Source organism: Penicillium argentinense (genome assembly GCF_028826775.1).
Source record: "Penicillium argentinense strain IBT 30761 chromosome Unknown utg000011l_segment0_segment0, whole genome shotgun sequence".
Classification (NCBI taxonomy): domain Eukaryota; kingdom Fungi; phylum Ascomycota; class Eurotiomycetes; order Eurotiales; family Aspergillaceae; genus Penicillium; species Penicillium argentinense.
Genome location: NW_026622670.1, coordinates 1,187,567 through 1,205,997, shown reverse-complemented (window position 1 = coordinate 1,205,997; position 18,431 = coordinate 1,187,567). Strand labels below are relative to the sequence as shown.

Below are 18,431 nucleotides of genomic sequence, written 5' to 3'. Positions count from 1 at the left end.
TGCTCCTCGCATTGTGATGCGCCAATCGCCTATTTTGCCTTAGCTGGGTTTCGGTTTCGGCTGTGTGGATTCCATGACAAGGTGGCCATGTGCAGGATGATGAAGTGACACATGTTTTGAAGCTCCACATCATCCGTATGTATAATGAGGAATGTCCCGTGCCGGAGAAGATTGTGATGACTGAAACAAGGTACCATTTCGCGATATACGGGTTTAAGTGGATTCTTCTGCATGAAAGCAAAAGCCGACGTGAGTGTTGTCTGTGGCGATGGGTCGTCAGGCACAGAGTGATGGACTATGCTATAGGGGGCCAAAGTCTTGCTCCATGCTTGAATCATGCTGCAGACAGACTGAAGTATGGTTAGGTTAGAGTGAGACGCCAAGGCAGTCCGGTGTTAGAAAGTGTCAAGAATAGCCTCTTGGTGATAATGTTATTTTCCCTGACGTCTCCACTATCATGCACCCACCTCGATACGAAGGACATTGTGTGCATTGTACATATTTCCGAGCCGGATCCGCGATAATTTCTGCAGCGATCGGGTCTCGGGAGGGAGATTTCGGCACATCCTTCCACTCGAGTCTGAGTCCGGACGAGGTCGAAAAGTTTGACGGTGGCCTCCTTCCCAAACGGGCGAGCAAAGCGACAAACTCTGTCCCAATTGATATCATGACTGGTCCCTGGGCGCTCTATTGTCCCAAATTGGGGATGGAATTCGGCTGGACTGCTGGACAGGGCTTCGCTCCACAAAACTGGCCGTGGACCCCCCGGGAGAGCATCCATGGTCCCGTTCGGCATCCCGGAGGAACCGCAGCACGAGCGGAGTCTCGGACACGGAAAAGGCACACATCAACTCCCGATTCAGATATGGCCCGGGCTGACGAGGCACTGCAACGTGAATGATTGGGGGTGGCGATTGCATTATTGGCCGCGAATCAGATCCATCTGAATTGCACTAGTACGCGTATCGCTGGGTTTCATCATCGTACAAGTACATAAGGGGGTTGCGGCCTGAGGCAGATAGACTCTGATAGGCCAAAACCATATTGCAACCGCGTAGAACCCTCCGGTTTCTTTGTCTGCTACACCGCAAGAGGAACTGACGACAATGCAACCCGTCAATTCAAGCATTACGCTAAATCTCGCACTTGCCGGGAAGGGCCCCATCTATTGAATGGTTTGAGATTGAATATTGAAGAGGCGCAGGCGATTGCTGCAAGCCGGATCTTCCGTTGCCGCCCCAATTGGCTTCACGACGATCCGCCCCACGCCCAAGATTCGCTGCGCGGGCGAACCCACATGTAATTTGCATGGCTGCCGCTGCTGTCATTGGCCCCTGTCAAAGCACTCGTTTCCCTCGGACGCCAGGGGGCGCAGTGGGAGGGTTTCAATGTCTCAGTGCCTTGGGCGCGATGGCGCGCAGGGAGTCCTTCAGCTGTCTTCAATGAATCAACCCCCTTCTCCGCCATCCATTTGGCGCTAAGACTGCCACTATTTATATCTGATCTCACTGGCTGCCAAGTCGTTGATGGAGACTACCTGCGCAAAAAGGCAACTGGCAATCTCCGGGTGAAGGGTCGTGGTTGTTCGCTCCACCGTAGACTGTTCTCAACTCCTCCAACAATGGTCGCCCTGCGCGTATCTCCACCACGATCGCAATCAAACCGACAGACAGGCGCCACGCAAGAAGCACGGTCAACGCTGAAGGAGTCGACGACACCTTTCGGCTCCTCTCTCCCCCTGTGACTTGCATGTCTTCCCTGCCTCCTTCCCCCAGCGTGGCGTTCGCAAGACCCACTGCACCAAGCGAGATTTGCCCGACAGGTCTCGCAGCTTTAGACTCATTGGTGCCTGCAACCCACTTTTTCTCCGGATGCGTGTGCCTGTTCATTGGCAGGTCGACTTGGACCCCAGGATCCTCCTATGTTCGGACACCGTACGGCCCCATCGGTTATGGTGCTAATGTACACGAACTGCTTGACTTGTGTTGGCCCGCAGCCCTGGAGTGTCGTATCCAAGTGGCAACCGAAGTCATGACGTCCTCTATTTTGAGGCCAGCCTCTCCACTCCACCTTTGGGAGTGGAGGGAAATCGTTGGACCCGTCCACATTCCTAAGGAAGGCTTCTCCAAACGTTCTTTTCTGACAGTCCGATCTGGGCCCGGCATGGCTTGCATGGAATGCGCGAACTGTCAGCGTTTGCCAACCGTAGTTCTCTGTGCCGAGTCAAGGGCGGATCGGATGACCCCTTCCCTAGGACGCAAGTGCGGCAGTGGCACTAGTAGTCAAGGCGAGAGGAGGTGTAACCAGGAAACGTAAAAGGACGGAGGGCGGTAATAATGCGTGCAGGCTCCCAATCTCCCGTCTCCCGTATCGCCCCCTGGGCCCGTCCCCATTGGCCGCTGCGGGTAATTACCGTGTACGGTATCAAACCCCTCGGCCTTTTGTTATTCTCTCTCTTCTCTTCCAACCCATCCATCTACGACTCTCCTCGCCCTCGCACCCAACCTCTCTGGCCCTCGTCGTGGCCGTCCGTTCCTTAATCCCGCCTTTTCGCCATCATTTCGCTCGCCTCGATTTCTGCCTGGTGCGGAAGGATCCGATGACCCTTGTTCGTGGTAATTAGCAAAGACCTCCAGATTCTCAAGACTTTCCAATCGACGCAGGGAAGTCGAACGGTCTGGAGGTCTTGGTGTCTATCGGGATCTTGTCGACCGCATCTTATCTCGCTTTTGCTTGTCCTTTTTCTTGTTGAATTCTTTACTGCACAGCATTGATGGCTTCGATTTCTCTTCCCCCGCAGCCACGATCGGGCTTCTCTCAGCATTTCGACTCTCCTTCTGCCTCAGATACCGATTCCAATCGTCGCTTAACGATGCCTCCGCTGCCAAACCCACCGTTTGTCTTCCCTGCTCGAGACCCGGACGCTGCCGACGAGTCCCAGTCGGAAATGGAGCGCCAAACACCGCCCGCTCTCCCATCGTTTTCATTCAACCCCGGGGCGGGCCAGTCTTTGCAGCCTGCGCCACCACCGAATCTTCGTGGTGGGGGACATCGACGACGGCCAAGCGAATTCGTGGGAGGTGATCAATTGGTGACACCACCAGAGACAGGGGTTACTGGGGACAAGCGGGAAGAACCTTCCTCTCCGACACAACCGAGCGCTCCGTCGGGACCTCCACCTGGACGAGGCCCTGGACGACGACATCACGCGCATCGTCGCTCGGCCGCGGTGTCCGGTGTCGACCTGAACGCTATTCAGAAAGCATTGGGGTCCAACCCAGCTGCGCCAAGCGCTCCTACTACCCCTGGAGATCGGACTTTTGATACCGGGCTTGAGGATAATAAACGGCCGCTTTCCTATTCCGCGACCAGCCTTGGCCGTCCGACGCCTCCAGCATCCCCTCAATTTTCACCGGTTCCACCAGTTCCTCCCGTTCCACCTGTTCCTCCAGTTCCGAGCGCCATTCACATTGAACCTGCCCCAGGCACCGATAATGAAGATAGTGTACGGCCGTCGACTGCAGTATCGCAGGAGGCCTATCCGAGCCCTGCAGCTGTCAGATTCGAGTCTTCTGATAATCTTGCGCCCGTCGACTATGTGCCCGTGCCGAAACGCACGTCCAAGCCGCGGCCGAAAACTGCCGACGCTTCTTTGGCATTCGATTTGATGCAGAGTCAAAACGTCCCCGAAGTTCCATCAGTTAAGCGTTCGAAGTCTACAGGGCATTCGCGCTCTCGCAAGAGTGTATCAGCCGGTCATCTCGATGCCCTAGCGCATGAGGACGCGCACTCCACTGACACGTCTCGCCCTTCATGCTCAGACGATGGATCCGAATCGTCAAGCGATACAGAACATGAAGGGGATGCCCACCCAACCAAGAAGTCACGGTCAAAGAAGAAACAGAAGCGCGTTCGATCCTGGGCTGGCTCCCTTTTGACTCGAGGCAAAGGAAAACGCCATGCTAAGCCAGAAAACGAGAAGTCCGAGAAGGCCGACAAATCCGAAAAGAAAGAAAAGCCAACTCTCAGCTCTCCACTTATGCGGACCAACTCGGATATTGGGTCGGTTATGGAAGTTGATTTTGATAATGACGATGTGGTTGTTATTCGAACCCCAACCACCGCTGATGCCCCAGTTTCAGCCGCGGAACGTGATGAAGACATTCCTCCTGTGCCTGCCGTTTCTCTCGAATCCTCATGGAAACCCCGAAGCTTCTATGAACAGACTGCGCAAGACGAAGTGCTGAGTAGCCCAATCATCGACCTTGATGCCGCCCTTGGCCCCTTCAACACCCCTGACATGCGCCCCGCCAAAGGGGGTCCCAGCAAGTTTTCCGTGGCAACTCAACGCATGTACAGTGGTGGACGCCGTGGTGAATTTGTCGGCCCGGAAATGCGGTATCATCGCCGTGCAGAGAGTGCCCCGATTATGGCACCGTTTGACCGCAGCGCTTTGAGTAATCCTCGTTTAGGAGGCGCAACAGGAGTGGAAACTCCCGACGTTTTCTACGAGGAGGAAGAGGATGCGTTCTTAGCAGCCAATCAATCACCCAGGAACGAACCTGTTACTCGCGAGAGCGCCCCTGCATTCTCGTCTTCAGAGGACGACAAGGAATCCTTGAAGAGTGATGACACTGGCGACACTCTAACTCGGGCACCTGAGCCTGCACATGAAGCTACCCCGGAGCCGAAATTGGAACCTGTGTCGACATCTGCACCTGTATTTGCACCCGAGCCCCTTTCCGCACCTGGCTCTCCCCGACACAAGGGTCTTGGAATTCAGTCCTCTGAGGAGGTCGCGAACCCTAAGAATGCACCTGCTCCTATTGCCCGAACCGGAAGACAACCTCTGCACAGCGCCAACCCCTTTGGGCCACCTCGCAGTCCGGTAGAGATCTTGAGATCGGAAGAATCTGTGACTCGAGCGCCGTGTCCTCCCAGTCCCGATGTCTCGCCTGGCTTTCTGGCTGTTGACAAACGACCGGCCACATCTCCTCACGAACTTCCTCCTAGCATTCCTCCATTCTCTCTGTCAGCTGGTGTTTCGCCCTCGGATTCATCTTTCCCATCGCCCGATGCTCCCCGATCTTTTAATGATCGTAATTTCTCGAGTCACTCCTACCACAATCTCCCTACGTCAGATTACTACAATTATGCTTCCGTTGAAGATGTTCCATCTCTCACCAGCAGTGCTTCGACAATGACCAACACCATGAACCGCTTCTCTGCTTCATTTTTCCCTCGAGCTCGCTTGTCGACTGACCGAGCCGCGTCCTTCTCCGCTACTGTTCACCGACGTAGCAGTCAGGCCAACGCATCCAAGAGATCTAGCTTGGCTAGCCTTTCCAAGCTAGTTGGTGGACCGCACTCCGAGCGAAGCAAACTTTACCAAGAAGAGAAGCCGCCGGGCGATTCTTCCGAAAAGTCCAAAAAGAAGGGCCGCCGCCTCAGCAGACTGATGCATTTCTGGAAATTGAAGGACAAGGAGAAGACAAGTACCGAAGCGGCCGCACCCCTTGAACGCCCGCGCTGAAGAGTACATGTCTTTCTCTCTGACCTCGATGCATTTATTTTGATTTCATGGCGCAACACTTCGGCATAGCGATATCCTGTCTGAGTCTTCTGCTTTTCTCAGCATCTCTCATCTCTCATCCTCTCATCCTCGTTCTTCGCCCATTCGGCTGCCTGGGCTCTCTCCCGATCGGTCTGTACATATTATGGCACCGGATTTCCTGTGGATTTTTATTCTTCTTACATGCTCCTGTTCATTCTTGTCCGTTCGGCGGTTACTCTGCCCCTCTGTCTCTTGGCAGACGTTTTTCATTACGAATCTCTTTACTTCCAGATGCCCTCTCCTGACATCTGAGTACGACATGCTGTCACTTTTCCTGTCTATCGTTCATGTACCCGGCGTGAATGACGCACGGCTTGATTGACTTTCTCTACGATCGCTGTCCTCTTGTGGACCTCTCCTTTATTTACCTATTATTTCGTTTATCTTTGTGGTGGGTAGCTTGGAATAACATTCTTCCCCTGGATCTCAGCCGGGGTTCTCTTCTTTTCATGATACTATTGATCTTTTGTTAGTGTGGATGTATTTAGTTCTGTTGTAGTGGCAATTTGACTTGATAAGCTACGATAAGCCAAAAGTTTCCGGGATTTCGACTCCAACTCAATTGTAACCTCCACCCCGCCGCTCCGCAAAATTCGCGCCTCAACGTCTCAGCTCCTACTAGGGCTCATTACGCAAATAAATTACAGATACCCTTTTTTGAACTGGACGAAAATGCCCTCTCTGAAACAAGGGGACCGCAAAATGGCCTCCAAACCCAAACCCCAACGAACCCGCCAGACCGCGAAACAGCCCATTAGCAAACCCAGCAATAAAGACGAGCAATCGCCGATCGATTTCACCGCTACAATTCCTCTATCCATACAACAGCTTCTGCTAGATGTCTTCAGAACAGCTCTCCTCCCTGCACACCCCACCCCGACCTCCGAGGACGCAACCACAACCGCATCCGCAAACCTAGATACCAAAACCCTGATCCAGACCATCAAGTCTCATTTATACCAGCGCGACTTTGATTCCGCATTCACAGAGGCTGGGGAAGATCTCTTGCGAGCCTACGCCTTGCGATGGAGCGCGGCACGCGCTTTGGGATATGCGGGACTTTTCAAGGCTGTCCTTAGATGGATGCGAGAACCGGAGTTTAGCTCTGACGATCAAGACGCACAACGGACAAGGATGAATACTCGCACAAGAGTTGTTTGCATTGGGGGTGGCGCTGGTGCCGAGATCGCTGCGCTTGCTGCTGCGTGGCGGAGTCTTGATTTCGGGATCGAAGCCGTCGAGACCTTGAAAGAGCAAATTGCGGGTGTCTCTTTGGACGAGAAGGAAGTTGAGGCTGGAACCTTGGCAGAAAAGTCCCCACAAGCGGTATCATCTCAACTTTCTGTTGCGGCGATCGATATTGCGGATTGGTCGAGTGTTGTTTCAAGGCTCGAGAAGGGAATTGCGTCGTCTGCCGTCCCAGCGCCGAAAAGCTCGCCGTATCAACCGCCACTTGTACCAGCTGATTTAGAAAGTGGCGGATTTTCTGTTTCATTCCAGAGAGCTGATGTTCTCGGTGTCTCGGAGTCGGACTTGAAAGACGTTCTTTTGGAACCGGGCTCGACTCCTGCAGAGTCACCCTCGCTTCTTGTGACGCTCATGTTTACTTTGAATGAGCTCTTCTCGACATCCATGGCCAAAACTACTGGGCTTTTGCTGCGCATAACCGAGCTACTACCCCCGAAAGCGGTGCTACTAGTGGTTGATAGCCCAGGCAGCTACTCGACCCTGAAAATGGGGAAGGGTAAAGATGGAGCTCCACAAGAAAGAAAATACCCTATGAAGTTCCTCCTTGATCATACATTGCTCTCCGTGGCAGAAAAAAAGTGGGAGAGAGTATACACCCAAGATTCACGATGGTGGAGACGTGATGCAGCGCGGTTGCGGTATGACGTTGGCGAGGGCGCCGGCTTGGAGGATATGCGATTCCAAGTGCATGTCTACCGTCGACTATAAAGTTGGAAAAGAGGACCTGAGAGTGTCGTCCATATACGAGTAGATTGTACAGTGGTGCAATGGAAATGGTTCCGATATGGAGTAGAGGTATTGGTATTGCTACAGTTCAGAAAAAAAAAATCAAGATGGACATAAGTAAAGCCCATTTGTCGCGCCGCAGGGAACATGCAAAGCTGGAATAGGCACCCTCGGATACGCGGACTGGCGATTAAATGGTACAGTTCTCGAGTGAGCCTTCCAGAAACGAGAAAATTGGGCGCCGCCGAACACCGCCCTTCAAATCCTTATCATATCCTCCTCATTGATGATCTATTTTAACTCCGTAGACCAAGCAAGAGGCTGGTGCTCTTGCCGCCCTCCTTGCCCTCGCCACCAGGCAGATATGTGACGTTGGGGTTGTTGGACAGAGTCTGGGCAATCTCACGGCTGGCATCAATGCGACGGATCTCAATGAGACCGCTTCCAGCCTTGGCGACGGCCTTGCTGATGATATCGGCACTCTCGGCTTCACCCTCGGCGCGAATAACGTTGGCCTGACGCTCCTGCTCGGCACGCTCGACGATGAATCGTGCCCGCTCAGCGTCCTGCTGGGCGATCTGCTTCTGCTCGACGGCACGGGTGAACTCCTTGCCGAAGGTCATGTGGGTGATGGAGACATCCTCCAGGGCGATGTTGAACTGCGAGGCACGCTTCAGGAGATCGGTACGGATGCGGTTCGAGACGGCTTCACGTTGTGTGATAAGCTCGGCGGCGTCGAACTGGGCGACGATGGCCTTGAGGACTTCGTTACCGATGGAAGGGAGAACACGCTCATCGTAATCGGTACCATATGACTATTGTCATTGAAAGATGTGTTAATTTCCGAGGTCATGATTTGCTGCATCGGTATAGCTCTTTCTTACCTGGTAGATCTGCGGCAGCTTCGGGACGTCCGGACGGTGCAGCACACGTAGTGTCAAGCTGACCATCTGCAAATCCTTACTTCCGGTTGTCGTGGAGATGTTGCGAGGCTTTGTTCGCACGTCGTAGACAATAGCACGTTGCAACCAGGGGACCAGGAAGTGGGTGCCTTCATTCACGACGGACTCCTGCACACCGGACAAGCGGTCGAAAATGACGGCGCGGGTGCCGCCGCGGACATCGTAGATGGAGGCGTTGAAGAGGATCGCACCGGCGGCGACGGGGCCGGCCAGCCGGTAGATATTGTAGAGGGCGTTGGCCATGGCGATGTTGGAGGAGGTGTGGGGGGATGAGAGACTGCGTGAGCTGCGGTCGTCGGTTTGCTGGCGGGCTTTTCCCAGCACCCGATCGGGTTTAGCGTGGCAGCGCTCCAACTTCGCCCGACTTCGTCTCCCGCCCTTTGCAACCTTTGCAACCACCACTTCCTGCGCTTTTCCCCAACTCCTTCTCCGCGAGATCTCGATCTTTTCACAATGGGTGGTTCTGTCGATCCTAAGAACGGCCAGTGAGTGCTTGTCCCCTGCTCCTTGCCGACGATCGAGTGCTGTCCGGCTGCACCCGCTTGGTCGGTCGCCTCGGGAGTGATCCTATCTGGGATGCTCTAGCTGCGCCAATGGCTTGCTATGGGGTCTTGATGTGTTGAATCCGTGAACTAACAGATTTTTTTAGTTTCATTGGCAACTGGGGCGAGTTCGGTACGTTCGCAATGACCCTGTCTACCTAGAATCCCCGATTACGCAGAACCCGAGATACCATGACTTCGAAACTCCCGAGGAGATGACGATGAATTGGGACTCGAGTAGCATCAATCAGACATATATATCTCACCGTACATTCACAACTGACACTTGAATTTCTGCAGGCTGCCCGACTCCCCAGCGCATTGCCACCTACTCCTTGTCCTCCAACCGCCAGCGCCCCTTAGCTGGTGCCTTCCACGCCGCCATCTTCAACACCTTCCGTCGTTTCCGTCACCAGGTCCTCTACGTTGTGCCTCCCTTCGTCATTGCCTACGCTGCCATGAACTGGGCCGTCGAGCGGTAAGATCCCTCGGTCCCCAAGAGCGAATGATTGTGCGTGCAGCACGGTGCGAATCTCTGTACTAACGTTGGTTCCTGCAGCAACGAGTACCTGCAGTCCAAGCCCGGCCGTATGCTTGAGGGTGGTGACGAGTAAACTCGTTTCTATTTATATTTGTCGTTTTCCACGGAATTGAGGGGAAAATATCAGGAATTGGGTTATGCCGGAAGTCGCGCGATAGAGTCCGGCGCAGCTGTATCCTCTGTACAGTAGAAAGCAATCGACCATTTGGCTTTTCCTTTGTCCCTGAGTGCCTCGTGTATGTTCATCTCGTAGATCCTCGACGATGCAGCCAGGTCAGCATGAATGCGACAGCCTCGATTGGCTGCCAGCGCCAGCGCCGCGGCGGCTGCAGCGAAACCCACTGGGCACCCACCGTGTGCGACGGCCGGCTGGCGACTGCAGTGTATCAGTCACAAGACAAAAGCAAACACACGCCCGCAGCGCAGCGCAGCCCACCGACAGGCGCCTGGTCCCGCCCGAACGTCAATTGCGCTGCTTTTCTGTTACATATCGCGTGCAAGGCGATAGGCAGCTGGACGTGTGCCCGCCCACAGTCTCCACCCGAGCCGAAGAAGCAAAATTTCGCCCAAAGCAGCCAAACTTCCGCCGTCCTCTTTTCCTCTTCGCATGCTGCGCTCTCTTCTTCCTTCCTTACGTCCCTCCCTGCCTTTTTTCCGCCGTCGTCTTTCCACCGTCACCATGAGCGAGATCACCCACCCCACTATCCAGGGTATGTTCCTTCGTCTCTCCGGATCAATCCTCCTGCCCATCTGGCAGCTACCCCGCCGCGACCCCTCCATCCCGGAGGTTCCACGAGCCATTGAGAACCCGCTGGCCATCAACACCCCGCTAACCCCCATTGATCGCAGATGGCTGGTTCTCCGAGAAGTCATCCATGTGGCCCGGCCAGGCCATGAGCCTGAAGGTCAACCAGGTCCTGCACCACGAGACGTCCAAGTACCAGGACGTCCTCGTCTTCGAGAGCAGCGACTACGGCACCGTCCTCGTCCTGGACAACGTGATCCAGTGCACCGAGCGCGATGAGTTCTCCTACCAGGAGATGATCACCCACCTTGCCATGAACTCGCACCCCAACCCCAAGAAGGTGCTCGTTATCGGCGGTGGTGACGGTGGTGTCCTCCGTGAGGTTGTCAAGCACGAGTCCGTCGAGGAGGCCATCCTCTGCGACATCGACGAGGCTGTCATCCGTCTCTCCAAGAAGTACCTGCCTGGCATGTCCATTGGTTTCCAGCACCCCAACGCTACCACCCACGTTGGCGACGGCTTTGAGTTCCTCAAGAGCCACAAGAACGAGTTCGACGTCATCATCACCGACTCCTCCGACCCTGAGGGCCCCGCCGAGAGCCTTTTCCAGAAGCCTTACTTCGAGCTTCTCAACGACGCCCTGCGCGATGGCGGTGTCATCACCACCCAAGGTTGTTCGTCGCCTTTCTTTTGTGTCGTCTCGTTCCATGTTGCCCAATCCCCATCCTTCTCCACACCCCCAAATATCTTCTACATCCCCATCTCTCTTTTTTCTTTCTTTTTTTTTTTTTTTTTTTTTTTGATTTGATTTTCTTAGAAAGAAACCCTGGCTAACCTTTTCGCACCACCCCGCAACCAACCCGCTTTACGGGCTCGGTTTTGCGGAACAGTGCCTTCTGCCTCACAGCCGAGAACCAATGGCTTCACCTCTCGCTCATCGCCGACCTGAAGAAGTCCTGCAAGGAGGTCTTCCCCGTCGCCGAGTACGCTTACACTACCATCCCCACCTACCCCTCCGGCCAGATCGGCTTCATGGTCTGCTGCAAGGACGCCAACCGCAACGTCAAGGAGCCCGTTCGCTCCTGGTCCCGCGAGGAGGAGGAGCGTCTCTGCCGTTACTACAACCAGGACATCCACCGCGCCAGCTTTGTCCTGCCCAACTTCGCCCGCAAGGCGCTGAGCAACTAAATGGCTGCATCTAAGATGTCTTCTTGCTGCGAAAAAGTTCGGGTTATGATTTAGATCATGATATCATGATGAATGAAAATCTTTTCGTAATGATTTTTTTGTGCTCGTGTTGTGCATATAAGTAGTACTCTCAAAATAGGATGAAGACACCCTTTGGAACCGAGAAATCCAGGTATTATTCAACCAACAAATTAGACGCAGTCAACAGGCACTCCCCTTATCAGTGTCTACTCCAATGCATCCCAGCATTGCTTCTGCATCTCAATCACACCACGAAGCATAACCTCTTTCTTGGTCCGCGTATCATCCGAAGTAGAAGGTCCATACGCCTCCTCCGTCTGACGAATAACGTCCTCCTTCCACTTCTCGTTCTCACCAACCTCAACACCATTCTGCCTTCCCGCCTCTGTAGAAATATCAATTTGACCCAACTGACCCCATACATCCTTCATGGTCGGCGCCAATTTCTGCAAGAAAGCACCAATCCCGCCCTCCCCACCACCAGCATGATAGCTCTCAAAAACACCACTACCAGCCCAGCGAGGACCAAGGCTAGCCGTGACGAGAGTATCCAGATCCCGCACCGAAACAACACCTTCACCAACAAGGTAGGAGGCCTCTCGTAAGAGCGCAAACGCAAGTCTATTCCCCACGAACCCGGGAATCTCTTTATGCAGGACGACGGGTCGATAGTGCTGCACGAAGCTGCCGTGTTCTTGCGAGGAGCCGGGTAGCTTGGATGGACCCGGGACAGTCTTCAAATATCCCTTGACGAAGTCTACCCTGTCGGGTGCAGTTTGTGGTCCTGGGACAATTTCCACGAGGGGTATTAGATGCGGCGGGTTGAATGGATGCGCGACGACTAGTCTCTCTGCCACGCCGGATGGACATCCTTCTGCCTGTACCGAGGCTGCGATTCCGGAGGAACTGCTCCAGAGATGTGCGGTTGCGTCGGCATGTTGCGCGACTTCTTTCCAGAGAGCTTGCTTGGAGTCTGTTCGTTCGGGGCTTTGCTCTTGGATGATTGTTGCGGTTTGAACTGCTTCGCGGAGGGTTGGGACTATTTTAAACCGGGAGGTAGAGATTAAATGGTCAATTGCATCAGTAGAGGTGTCAGGCACAGACGATGGGTCGAGAAAGGCCGGAAGTTGGGCGCGGAGCTGGGATTCGAAGTCGGGGCGTGGGTCGTAGATTGTAACGCGGGTGTCAGGGCGTCGGAGGTGCAGGGCGATCATTGACAGACCAATTGTTCCTGCACCTAGAACGGCAATGTGGTGATGGTATTCAGCCATAGTTGAGGTGGTTGGAAAATAAGAGTGGAGGTTTCGAGAGTTAGGAGGTCGTGCCTCGGGAGTTCACATAGTGGGGAATGCGGGGATCGGAAGTATACGCTTGGGAAGCTCCTCCGCACTCAATATGATCGACTTGAAAGCTGCAAGGGGGTATATCAACTGCTAGCCGAGAATACTGAATCATGATATCCTTTTCATATTCACAAATGGCAAAATCAAAATATTGGCCTGCTACATATCTCATGCTATTCATAGTTATGCACTATCGAATTTGGTTGTGAAGCGTGACGGGATAAACCTCCGTTTTTTTATTAAGGGAATCGATGCATTGTGAATTGCCCGAACTCGACGGCTTCAGGATCACATGGTAGTATTTCTAATGTCATATATACGGCGGATTGAAATCGACAGACATCGCTCTATTGCATTCTTAAATATTGAGTCTAGGGACTGTCGCGCCTTAACTATAAAACTATAACATTTTGACATATCTCGTTCCTTACAGGATCTGCTGGAAAGCACGGTTGATGGGGGAGCGCACCGAGTGACCCTTGTAGAAGTCGATGGTGGCGATGGCGCGCTTGGAGATACCAGCGGGGGTGAACTCGAATTTCTGCAGAGCGTCAGTGGTAAGTCACAAATGTTAATAAGGGGTGATACACATACCTCGTACACCTGCTTGTAGGGGCCGGAGGCACCGAAGCGGTTGAGACCGAACTGCTCGTGAGAGTAGCGCTCCCAACCCATGGTGGAGCAGGCCTCGACGGACAGGACGGGGATGCCGTCGGGGAGGACCTGGAGGCGGTACTCCTTGGACTGGGAGTCGAAGACCTCGAAGCAAGGAACAGAGACGACACGGGCAGCAACGCCGTGGTTCTTCTGGAGGTACTCAGCGGCCTCGATACAGATGCTGACCTCGGAACCGGTGGAGATGAGGGTAACAGCGGCATTGGGTGTGTCGACAGCGACGTAACCACCCTTGATACCGTTCTCAATGGTGGAGTTCTCGAGCTGGGGCAGGTTCTGGCGGGTCAGGGCCAGGATGGAGGGAGTGTGCTTGGAGGTCAGAGCCATGTAGTAGGCAGCGCTGGTCTCGTTGCCGTCGGCAGGGCGCCAGACCATGCAGTTGGGCAGGGCGCGGAAGTGAGCCAGAGTCTCAATAGGCTGGTGAGTAGGACCGTCCTCACCCAGACCAATGGAGTCGTGGGTAGCGACGTGGATGACACGGACGCGGGACAGGGCCGACAGACGGACGGCACCGGCGGCGTAGGAGACGAAGTTCAGGAAGGTACCACCGGCGGGGATAACGGTACCGTAGGCGGCCAGACCGTTCATGACAGCGGCCATGGCGTGCTCACGGACACCGTAGCGGAGGTAGCGGCCAGACCACTCACCAATGCCATACTCGGGGGCTGGAAGTCGACGGCGTTCTTCCAGCGGGTGTTGTTGGAGCCAGTCAGGTCAGCAGAGCCGGACAGCAGCTCAGGGACGACATCGTGGATCTTCTCGAGGACGGCCTCGGACAGCTTGCGGGAAGCGACAGCGGAGTCGGAAGCCTTGTAGGTGGGGAGGCTCTTCTCCCAGCCCTCCGGCAGCTTGCCAGAGAGACGGCGGGCGAGGTCAGCACCCTCGGTGGGGTGAGCTTGCTGGTACTTCTGGAAAAGCTGGTTCCACTCCTGCTCCTTAGCGGCACCGTCGGCGGAGTGCTTGTGGTAGAGGTCGTAGACCTGCTGGGGAACGACGAAGCTCTGGTTGGGGTCGAAGCCGAAGAGGCTCTTGACGTGCTGGGCGTCGTCGGCCTTGAGGGGGTTACCGTGAACACCGCCAGTACCGGCCAGCTTGGAGCCGAAACCGATGGTGGTGGTCAGCTTGATGACGGAGGGCTTGTCAGTGACCTGCTGGCACTTGCGGATAGCGGCCTCAATGCCCTCGAGGTCGTTGTCACCGTCCTTGACCCACTCGGTGTGCCAGCCGTAGGCCTCAAAGCGCTTCATGACATCCTCAGTGAAGGCGCACTTAGTGTCACCATCTAGGGACTAGCGTTAGCATTGATCGCGTCCTACCCCGGGTATAGTCGGGCTGATCCTCACCAATGGAAATGTGGTTGTCGTCATAGATAGCAATGAGGTTGCCCAGCTTCAAGTGACCGGCCATGGAGGCAGCCTCGGAGGCAATACCCTCCATAGCACAGCCATCGCCGAAGAAGGTGTAGGTGTAGTTGTTGAAGAGCTCGTAGCCGGGCTTGTTGTAGACACCGGCAGAGTGAGCCTGGGCAATGGCCAAACCGACAGCGTTGGAGAAACCCTGGCCAAGAGGACCAGTGGTGACCTCAATACCGGGGGTATCGTGAGCCTCGGGGTGACCGGGGGTGATGCTGTCGAGTTGCTGCGGGGCACAGAATCAGCCAGGTATTCTCTGAGTGGAGTAGCGCTACAAAAAGAGGGTGCAGAGGGTTGCAGGACATACACGGAAGTTCTTCAGGTCGTCCATAGTGAGCTCGTAGCCGAAGAGGTGCAGCAGAGCATACTGCAGCATGCAGCCGTGGCCGTTGCTGCCCGAGCGCACGATGTTAGTGTTGGTCTATTTCCTAGATGCAGCATTGGAAGCGGCCGGGGAGCGGCGGAGTAGCCATTGCGCCCCCCACGCCTCAAAATCCACGGAAAAGGAGACATACGAGAGAACGAAACGGTCGCGGTTGACCCAGTCGGGGTTCTTGGGGTTGAAGTTCATGAACTTGTTGAACAGAACGTGGGACACGGGGGCCATGCCCATGGGGGCACCGGGGTGGCCCGAGTTGGCCTTGGAGGTGGCATCAACCTGTGGTAGACGCGGTCAGCACCGCTCGAGCTTCAATTCAGCATGGCAATGCCGCCAATGCTTATCGGAGAGGAGGTGCCCTCGAGCCTCAAGGCCTCTCTCTCGGGGAGAACGTACCGCGAGAACACGGATGGTGTTGATGGCCAACTGGTCCAGATCAGAATAACCCATGATGGCAGATTCTGGCGAGAAAATTAGCAGGGACACCGCGACGAGGACTGCGAATGACACATACTTTTTCAGAGTCAAGGGAGATGAGGAGGGAAGAGAATGAGGGAGGAGGGGGACGTATTTGTTGGTGGGGTATGATGGAATGGTGGGGCGGCCGCCGTCTCCCCCTCCAACACCGCAGCAGCACTGTGCTCCGGACACCTCCAAGCCCAATCGTGCATTTCTCTTGCTCCACGAGTGTTCGGCCGCCGACTGGAGGTCGCCGACATTGCGAGAGCCCGCTACAATTCCAGGAATGGCTATCCTACTGACTATACTTCAGACTTTCATGATCCCGGCGGCGAGCGCTGACTCAGCCAGGGGCACTACGAGCAGCTTCATCGACTCTACAACACATTGGACTGCTCGAGGACAAGACAGAATGACGAGGAATTCAACAGCTGGATACTGCCGGTTCTCCCAACCGTTGGCCCTGCGATGCCCACACGGTTCTACACCGGGAGCCGCCCGGAGGACGTTGCTCCGGCCCTGCAGCGAAATTAGCCGACCCCATTCCCTCTGCTCACTGTACCATCGGTCCTAGTACTAAGCGCCCCCAGTCTTTCGTGGGATGGAAATGGGTTCACGATGTTCCCATTCGGGTTTCCCTAATTGGGCCAATCCGATTTGATGCTGCAGAGCAGTCGCTGCAGACCACGAGAAAATCCTGCAACTCCACCGTGGCGTTGGGCCACCCTCGACCTCTCGGTGTGCCAGAAACAGCGTAGCCGCGCTGACTCATCGCCCCTGCGGGATCTATACAATTGTACACTTAGGCGGGCACATAGCAATACAGACGCGATGAGACAGAAGATGCACAGACGAGATTGTTTATAGATGCGAGCTATGCTAATGGCTCTCGTGGGGGATGTCGGCCACTCTTGTGCAACCGCTGCTTCAGCTTTGACTCAGATGCTTCTCAGCTTCGAGGCTAAAGGGTCACGCGAATAGCTTTCCATCTGCAGGACTCGAGGAAGCTCCCTGAAAGCGCCATGCTTAAAGTCATACAAGCACCCAGAATGGTAAGCAGTGGCTTCGTACTAACTAGTTTCGTCCGACCCCGGGTTCGAGACCACCGTCTTCACATCCTGCTCTCATAATCATTGTACGATCGAGTGGGGAACGGAGTGGAACAGCCCGGGTTTTGAAAGTGCCCCTTTCGGAAAATATTATCCATCAATGCAGCAACTCAACGGAGGATTGCCCGATAGCCCTATGTAGATAATGTTACAAACAGAACGGTCATCGGCATAAAAGCGTGAGACACTAGAAGCCCCGCCCGAATATCGCGTGGTGGTCTATGAACATATCAGAATCGAGACTTGTAGGAGACTCTGCACACTCCAGATCTTTTCGGCAAAACTTCTCAGCCCTTGCTCGGGTATCACTAAGTTTCTCTCCAGGGGCTGATGAGGAGGACGGCTAATGACCTTGTCGAAGGGTAGATCCAGCTGTGTAGTAGCCGTAGTTGTGCCATTCTTGTAGGACTCTCAGGTAACAGATGTCGGGTTATCCGTTCGAGATAACTTGAGGATTACAGTACAACGCGATGTGAGAAGGAATGACCTTGTAACAACACCATATCCTCAGGGGACAAGTTCCCATCGTTGGAAGATGACCTCGGGGCTTTCGTGGTTAATGCTGATCGTTACCACACGTACAGCGAGCAAGTTGTAGCGCAGATGCTGAAAATCCTACTTCAAGCACAAAATTCAGTCTTGCATTTGTCGAAGCTGGAGCACAGGAGCAGTCGGCTTCCTTTGTCCAGTTCCCACCGTAACTGTTGCCGAACCGCAAGGCATCACATTATGATAAACATTCATCGCACTCAGGTCGAGAGAGATTAGAAAATCAAATGATCTTATTACATGTTGATGTGCAGGAATTGACGTGATTATCTCATTTCTGTATTGATAAAGAATAGACAGTATTTGCTTGTTCGCGACCCGATCATCACTTAGCTTGGAAGATTGCTCCGGGGGCACAGACGTGTAGACGAGGTACTGATCCCGAGTTTGGTTTTACTCAAGCGCTTGTCTACAGCGCTCTAAGGACTTTTATAAGCCCTCGCTGGTGGTAAATGGTTGCTGTTTCACTCCCTTCGCTAGTTACGTAAGAGGATCCTCAGATTCGGACTCAACTGATGAGAACTCGGAAGATGAAGACTGAGACCCGTTCGTGGATTGTAGGAAGTCTATGTTGGCGAGAAGGGAGGGTAATAAGTGAGAGGAAAGTGAGGAAGGGAGAGGTGATTTGAGGCAACCACGACTTATAAACCGACCTAGGAAGAGTAGTAGGGTCTTCTTTTTTTTTGGCTGGTGGTTGTTTTGATCACTGCAACTATTTAGCCGGGAGGTGATTTGACGGCGTATGGGTGCTCGATGTAAGGTTATAGCGGCCAAAGGTCACTTTCCAATTCAGTAGGGGTGGATGCATGGGTTATAGAGACTCGTACCTCATCCTGACCACCCTACTAACAGTCACTAGAATTAGAACAGTCGCTCACGCAATCTTCTGAACAGTCATCTGAACATTCTCCTAATCTT

General features: G+C 54.3%; 6 protein-coding genes across 6 annotated transcripts; 3 read left to right on the top strand and 3 right to left on the bottom strand.

Annotated features, from left to right (window-relative positions):
• Positions 1-2,872: 2,872 nt before the first annotated feature.
• N7532_011457 (putative cell wall proline rich protein) lies at positions 2,873-5,533 on the top strand (the record flags this gene model as incomplete). The annotated part of the gene is made up of 1 exon (XM_056623948.1): positions 2,873-5,533. The coding sequence occupies one exon, from the start codon at positions 2,873-2,875 to the stop codon at positions 5,531-5,533; it is 2,661 nt and encodes an 886-aa protein (XP_056468936.1).
• Positions 5,534-6,286: 753 nt separating this feature from the next.
• N7532_011456 (25S rRNA (uracil2843-N3)-methyltransferase) lies at positions 6,287-7,570 on the top strand (the record flags this gene model as incomplete). Its single annotated transcript, XM_056623947.1, has 1 exon — positions 6,287-7,570. One exon carries the CDS (start codon positions 6,287-6,289, stop codon positions 7,568-7,570), a length of 1,284 nt encoding a protein of 427 aa, XP_056468935.1.
• A 314-nt stretch (positions 7,571-7,884) lies between these two features.
• phb1 (prohibitin subunit PHB1) lies at positions 7,885-8,793 on the bottom strand (the record flags this gene model as incomplete). The annotated part of the gene is made up of 2 exons (XM_056623946.1): positions 7,885-8,403; positions 8,473-8,793. The coding sequence occupies 2 exons, from the start codon at positions 8,791-8,793 to the stop codon at positions 7,885-7,887; spliced, it is 840 nt and encodes a 279-aa protein (XP_056468934.1).
• Positions 8,794-10,312: 1,519 nt separating this feature from the next.
• Positions 10,313-11,566, top strand: N7532_011454 (spermidine synthase; the record flags this gene model as incomplete). Its single annotated transcript, XM_056623945.1, has 3 exons — positions 10,313-10,343; positions 10,483-11,052; positions 11,286-11,566. The coding sequence occupies 3 exons, from the start codon at positions 10,313-10,315 to the stop codon at positions 11,564-11,566; spliced, it is 882 nt and encodes a 293-aa protein (XP_056468933.1).
• A 227-nt stretch (positions 11,567-11,793) lies between these two features.
• N7532_011453 (uncharacterized protein) lies at positions 11,794-12,858 on the bottom strand (the record flags this gene model as incomplete). Its single annotated transcript, XM_056623944.1, has 1 exon — positions 11,794-12,858. One exon carries the CDS (start codon positions 12,856-12,858, stop codon positions 11,794-11,796), a length of 1,065 nt encoding a protein of 354 aa, XP_056468932.1.
• A 499-nt stretch (positions 12,859-13,357) lies between these two features.
• On the bottom strand, positions 13,358-15,846 carry tktA (transketolase tktA; the record flags this gene model as incomplete). Its single annotated transcript, XM_056623943.1, has 7 exons — positions 13,358-13,471; positions 13,525-14,211; positions 14,253-14,887; positions 14,949-15,243; positions 15,325-15,409; positions 15,533-15,675; positions 15,793-15,846. 7 exons carry the CDS (start codon positions 15,844-15,846, stop codon positions 13,358-13,360), a joined length of 2,013 nt encoding a protein of 670 aa, XP_056468931.1.
• Positions 15,847-18,431: the final 2,585 nt, after the last annotated feature.